This window comes from Pinus tabuliformis, chromosome 8, assembly GCF_031772625.1.
Source record: "Pinus tabuliformis cultivar Carrire ecotype Pingquan chromosome 8, CPIR1, whole genome shotgun sequence".
NCBI classification, from domain to species: Eukaryota; Viridiplantae; Streptophyta; class Pinopsida; order Pinales; family Pinaceae; genus Pinus; species Pinus tabuliformis.
Window position 1 is genome coordinate 123879736 of NC_142294.1, and position 6713 is coordinate 123886448.

The following is a 6713-nucleotide window of genomic DNA, read 5'->3' on the forward strand; positions in this document are numbered from 1 at the left end:
GAAAAGTCAGATAATGCCTCTGAACACCAGACATCGAAAAGGCAGTGGGTAGAACTACAAGGGGAGTTTCAGAAAACAAAACCACCACACTTCGATGGAGAGCTGGAAGAGGCAGCCAAAGCTTGGTTGATTAACATGAATAAATATTTTCAATTATATGAATATGTCACAACCTCAAAGTGCGGCTGGTCATTTTCCAATTGCAAGGGAAGACCACCCTGTGGTGGGAAGAGGTAAAAATTGTACGAGGGGTAAGTGAAAAAAATATAACTTGGGAAAATTTTCAAAATTACTTCAAGGACTTGGGCAGCAAACCATGAATGAGTTCATCTCCCGATTTACCTCGTTACTCCGTTATGTGCCTTACATACGAGAGGAGAAGGCTAAGGTACAGCGGTTCATCTGTAGTCTACCCTTGGCGATGAGGGAATGAATTGAGTTTGATAACCCAAAAATGATGGATGAGGTGATATGAAAGACTAGGATATGTTATCAGCAAAGTAAGCAAAAGGGAGAAGTTCTAGGAAAGAGGTGGATTGACAAGAGAGGTAATAAGATTGTTATGGGCACTAAGGGAAATCATGTCAGTGTTAGCAAAGGATTTCCCAAAGGGAAAAACAACAGGAATCTACATAAGAATCTGCTCAGATTGAAGCCACCCATTGAATCCAAAATCAACGAACAAACTGGTAAAATTGACAATGAAGGGATAGCGAGACCTCTAGTACAATGCTCGAGTTGAGGAGGGCCTCATTACATTAAAACTGTCATCATCGAAAGGGTACAGAACAAGTTTTGCAGATCTATGAAGCATCTACGGTTGGCGATTTGCCTCGTGGTTTACCAAGAATTAATGCCACTCTAGAGGATCATCAGGCAGAATACTAGCCGACTATGGTGGAGTTTGAAGGTAAGATCTTTGATTATACTGTAATTGTTTTAATTGATCCTAGAGCTACATTAAGCTATGTTAGTCCTAAGGTTGTGGAACAGTGTAAGTTACAAACTGTTAAGTTTAAAAACTCTTGGCTAGTACAGTTGGCAATAAGGGAAAAGAGATGTGTGTTAGCTAGGGTCAATAACTGCCCCTTGAAGATTGCAGGTCAGCCAGTGATGGCAGATCTAAACGTACATCCCCTTGGATCGTATGACGTGTTGATAGGCATGGGCTGGTTGGAAAAACGTTGGTCCATTATAAACTGTAAAACAAAAACTATCTGTTACAAGGATGCACTGAGGGAAAAGAAGGAGATGCAAGGTTTTAGGAGGCCAATGCAGATTTGGCCAATAACCACCTCTGAGTTGGCAAAGTGTATCAGGAGAAGATGTCAGATTTATGCCATTCAAGTGGGTTATGCCAACTCAAAAGACAAGACTGCCACATTGGAAAGTATCCCAGTGATACGAGAATTTGCAGATGTCTTCTCAGAGGAGATACCATGACTGCCACCCAAGAGAGACATAGACTTCACTATCGAATTGGTGCCAGGGGAATCCCCAGTATCCCCAGCTCCATATCAAATGAGCACACCAGAATTAACAGAATTGAAAATGTAGTTACAGTAGCTGTTGGACAAAAATTACATCCGCCCCAGTGTGTCGCCTTGTGGAGTCCCTGTGATGTTCTTTAAAAAGAAGGATGGGACCCTTCGTATGTGCATGGACTATCATCAGTTGAATAAATTGACAATTAAGAATAAGTACCCTTTACCTCGTATTGATCAACTTTTTGATAAGGTAAAAGGGGAAACCATATTCTCAAAAATTGATTTACAATCAGGATACCACCAAATCAGAATTAAAGAGGAAGACATAGCCAAAACTACCTTTACTACTTGTTATGGACACTATGAGTTTGTGGTATTACCCTTTGGGTTAACCAACGCCCCCATGACCTTTATGTGCTTAATGAACAACATATTTCATCATTATTTAGACAATTTTGTGTTAATTGTTATTGACGATATACTAATATATTCCTGGAATATGAAGGAACACAAGGAGCACCTCAGATTGGTATTGCAAACTCTCTGAGAACACCAATTATACGCCAAATACAGCAAGTGCAACTTCTTTAAGGAACAAATTCAGTACTTGGGACATATAATCTCTAAAGATGGAATCGTTGTGGATCTTGAGAAGATAAGGACCATAATGGAATGGCTAGTGCCAAAGGACATAGCAGATATAAGATCTGTCATGGGATTAGTAGGCTACTATAGATAGTTTGTGGAAGGATTCTCGGGAGTAGCCTACCCTATCAGTTCCTTGCAGAAAAAGGGGAATACTTTTAAATGGACCGCAGAATGCCAAAAAGTTTTGAACAACTCAAGCATCTGCTCACCACAGCGCCTATATTAAGCATAGCATATACTGGTAAGGACTGTGTGGTGTGCACAGATGCGTGTAAGGAAGGGGTAGGGGGGGTATTGATGCAAGAAGGAAAGGTGATTGCCTATGAGTCTAGGAAATTGAACGAACATGAGCATAAATATTCTACTTATGATCTGGAATTGAAAGCTATTATTCATGCCTTAAAGATGTGGCGCCATTACCTAATGGGTAAAAAGTTTCTATTAATGACAGACCATCACGGCTTGACTAGTTATTTTAATCAGCCTACCTTAAATGTTAGGCAAGCATGGTGGGTGGATTTCCTAAATGGTTTTGACTTCGAGATTAAGCATCTGAAAGGGAAAGAGAACCAGGTAGCGGATGCTTTAAGTCGAAAAGTACAATGTCTCTACAAAATTTCTTGCAGCGAAGGGCGGAGTACCTTCGAAGAAGTGATAAAAAGGGCAACAGAACAAGATTCAAAATATCAGCAAATAGGATAGCAAGTTCAAGATCCAACTAGTAAAGAAAATCAACAAGGATACTCAATGGATGCTGCTAGCATGCTGAATTACAAAAAAGGTTGTATGTGCCCAACCAAAATGACATTAAAAACTTGATTTCAGATGAATTTCATAAAAGTCATTATGCTGGACACCCAGGGTATTAGAAGCTGATTACCACACTCCGGAAGGAGTATTATTGGCTGGGTATGAAAAAAGATGTAACAGAATATTTGACATGTTTCCTGGAATGCCAACAAGTTAAAGCGGAACACCAGCACCCTGCTGGTTTATTACATCCACTGCCAATTTTGGAGTGGAAATGGGAAACCATCTCTATGAACTTCATAACAGGATTACCCAAGTCAAAAAGAAACAACGATTCCATCATGGTGGTGGTGGATAAATTAAGCAAATCAGCTCATTTTATATCAGTACAGTCCACTTACATAGCAGTGCAGATTGCCCAAATCTTTATGCAAAACATTTTTAGGTTTCAAAGGTTACCAAAAACTATAATCTCTAACCATGACGTAAAATTTACATCGGCCTTTTGGAGAACTCTATTTGGGGAATTAGCGACTCAACTGAATTTCAGTACCTCTTATCATCCTCAGACCGACGGACAAACAGAATGGGTGAATCAGGTTGTAGAAGACATGCTAAGATCATATGTAATGCAGCAATCATCCAAGTGGGAAGATTATCTACACTTGGTTGAGTTTTCATACAACAATGGCTATCATACATCCCTACAGATGATCCTGTTTGAAGTGTTGTATGGATGGAAATGCCGCACACTCGCAAGTTGGGGAGGACCAAAGGATAGGTTGATGTTGGACCCTGAAAAGCTTAAAGAAATGGAAGAAATGGTCAAGAAGGTATGATCCAATTTAAAGACAGCCCAAGATAGGTAAAAGAACTTCGCCAACCAAAAGAGAAATTTTAAGGGAGACCAAGTACAAGATCATGTGTATGTGAGAGTTCGAGCTAAAAAGAGCACATTACAATGGAGTGGGTGTGCTAAGCTGGCACCCCAGTTTTGCGGACCCTTCCAGATCTTAGTGAGAGTTGGTCTAGTGGCATACCAACTTGCTTTGCAAAGTCATATTCAGGTCCACAACGTCTTCCATGTGTGTATATTAAAAAAATATGTTTATGATCCTAAGCATGTAATCAGTTGGAAGGACATACAAGTAAGAAAGTATTATAGGAAGACCAATCAGTTTTGTTGTTAAACGAAAAATTGACTTAAAATATTGTGTGTTACAGGTCGAGCCAGAAGGAGAAATCTTGGTTGAGCCGTTGAATATACTCGATTGAAGAGAAGTAATGCTGCAGAAACGAGCCATCACCTAGTTTAAAGTGCAATGGCAACACTTTGGGCCAAATGAGGCCACCTAGGAGTATGAACAACTCATGAGGGAAGCTTATCCAAGACTGTTTGTGGCCGGAAAGCATTGGCACAATGTTGGATTTCAGGAGGGGGAAATGTAATGTCCCCAGAAAGTTGTAAATATTTTATTTACCGCAGTAAGAACAAATTGAATAATTAGTGTTATTACTTGTTTGAATTTAATAATATTTTTATTTAGTGAAAATGAGTAATGATTTAAAGTATGAGCAGATTTTGTAACTTCTAGGAGAAAAGAAGTTGAAAAGGTAGTTGCTGGAAAAAACCTAACTACCTCCCCTAACTGTGAAATGCTTCCAAAGAAAAGGAAGTAGGGGAGAGGAAAAACTGTGCTGTAATGTCAGGCAGTAAAGGGAAAATTGCTAAGTCTGGCAATGACCAGATAGCATGAGCACTTTGTGTGAGCAACTTGCAGGAGACAGAAAGTCTTGTGAGCAAGCTAGGGGGGAGATCTGGTCCTGAAAGACAATCTCATGGTCAAGAGGTTTGACTAGCAACGGAACCTAGAGGTGACCTCTATCATTGGAGTACTTTACTTTAGCGCAGCTCAGGGATGAGGTACCTTATGGAAAAAATTAAACTGCTGCAGAAACTAAATTATGTGTCTTCTACTGTGAACAAAATGATGTAGAGGTGTGCCTAAGGCTGGAGTGATAATTGAAAAAGATAACAGTAGGGTTCTATTTTACATTTTTATCTACCGATATGAAGAAAACTAAGTATAGTAATCTTCTATAGAAGAATAATTAACTGTCAGAGCAAGGGAGTTTCCCTGTAAAGCTGGAACATATTATTTGCACAAATATACTCGATTTAGATCTATTAATGTAGGAAAATTGATTAAGATAGAATTACTGTAGAATATGATCTGTACAGGTAATTTAATGCAAGAAAATAGTCTAATGCAAAATTACTGTAGAGTTACAATTCTGTACAAGACATTTTATGCATAAAAGAAAAGAAGGTTATTGTAAGAATTATATATAAAAGAATTGGTGAATGATTTTCCTTGTTGATTGAGTGAAATTTAGGCAAACTAGGAATTGATTAAAAATGTTGCAAATGTCGTTTCCTGAAGAGTGAAGAAAACATAGGAGGGGTTGATGTGGCAGGGCATAAGGGTAGAAACCCTAGAGCTGACCTAGCCACATTTTTCCTGAGAGTGGACTGTCATTTAAATTCTAAAACCCTGCCAGGGCTTCCTAAAGCCCTATAAGGGTTTGAAACCCCATGCTATTAATTTTGGCAAAATCAATCATCGAATAAGTTAACTAAATTTCTAGTTTGATCGAAAAACAGAGAATTAGTTACATCTTAAACACGTAAAGGACAATATCCAAAACAATCTCAACACAAAATTGCGTAAACAGAAGGAATTAGAAAAAAAAGAAAACCTTGGTTCGAGTTCTTCCACAGTAAGCTCTATTCGGATCAATCAAAAACTGAAAACTTATGAAAAAAATTAACATAGGTATGTTCAGAGAACAATAATACAAACCATTTAAATATCGACCAAAGTTCAAATCGCATTACCATATAACATATAAGATTTTACACATCGAAACCAGACATTGGTCTATAACCAAATGGAACCAGAGTCATATATATAAGAGGAACGACATGGCTACAAACCCAGGAAGCCAGTTAAAATTGGATAATAGTTCTTCATTCCGAGAAATGTAAATTTTTCATAATAAATATAGAATTTGACATGTAAACAACCACCGGCACTGCCATAAACACAGGACCCGCAGCCGGATAATAAAACCCTCATTCATACAGAGGAAATGTCCATGCATACACCTCAGAATAGCGATGGGTATTCGCTTGATAACCTTAAACCTTAACTATACAGAGACCGAAACATTTCAATAGGAATGAAAAACTTAAATACACAGAGAGCCGAAGCTCTATCCTCAAGTAGCCTATGAGAGTTCCTTCTCGGGTAGACCCGCACAGTTCGGAGTTAAACCTTACCCAGATTCACTCGGGTGACAAAAGCTTGTGGAGAATCCATCCTTCGGGCACCATCATAAACCCCAAACCTGTAGCCGAGGTTCCTACAGTTCAAACCATGCCATAAACATTGATTAAAAATAGAGTAACGGAGTTAATGTATATCGATCATCTATAAAGGAAATAAAATAGAGTCACCTCTGTGAATACAAGCTTACTTGAGGAACACTCACCTGTAACAAAACCATAACTCTGTTTCTGAGAATTTCCTCGGGTTGTAGCTCTGGAATGGCAGACCAAGCAGGCCTACAAGAGGAGATGCGGAACCAGAGCAGGCGCTGAGGAAGAATGGAGTAAAATGAAACACCACCATCGCAAATGAAGATGTGAAAAACCCCAGATGCAGCTCAGCCATAGGATTGAGATCCCAGGTCCTCCACCATCGATGAGACAGGAGGCCGAAGAGGAGCAGCTACGATAGGAAGGCTTGCTCGTGCCACGTACTA

The 6713-nt window shown here is 39.2% G+C and overlaps 1 protein-coding gene across 1 annotated transcript; it reads left to right on the top strand.

Annotated features, from left to right (window-relative positions):
* Window positions 1-894: 894 nt before the first annotated feature.
* On the top strand, window positions 895-1443 carry LOC149234440 (uncharacterized). Its single transcript, XM_089368268.1, has one exon. The coding sequence runs from the start codon at window positions 895-897 to the stop codon at window positions 1441-1443; it is 549 nt and encodes a 182-aa protein (XP_089224394.1).
* The last annotated feature ends 5270 nt before the right edge of the window (window positions 1444-6713 follow it).

Excerpts from the sequence above, each read along its gene's own strand:
- LOC149234440 (XM_089368268.1), top strand. The coding sequence starts at position 895 with ATGGTGGAGTTTGAAGGTAAGATCTTTGATTATACTGTAATTGTTTTA.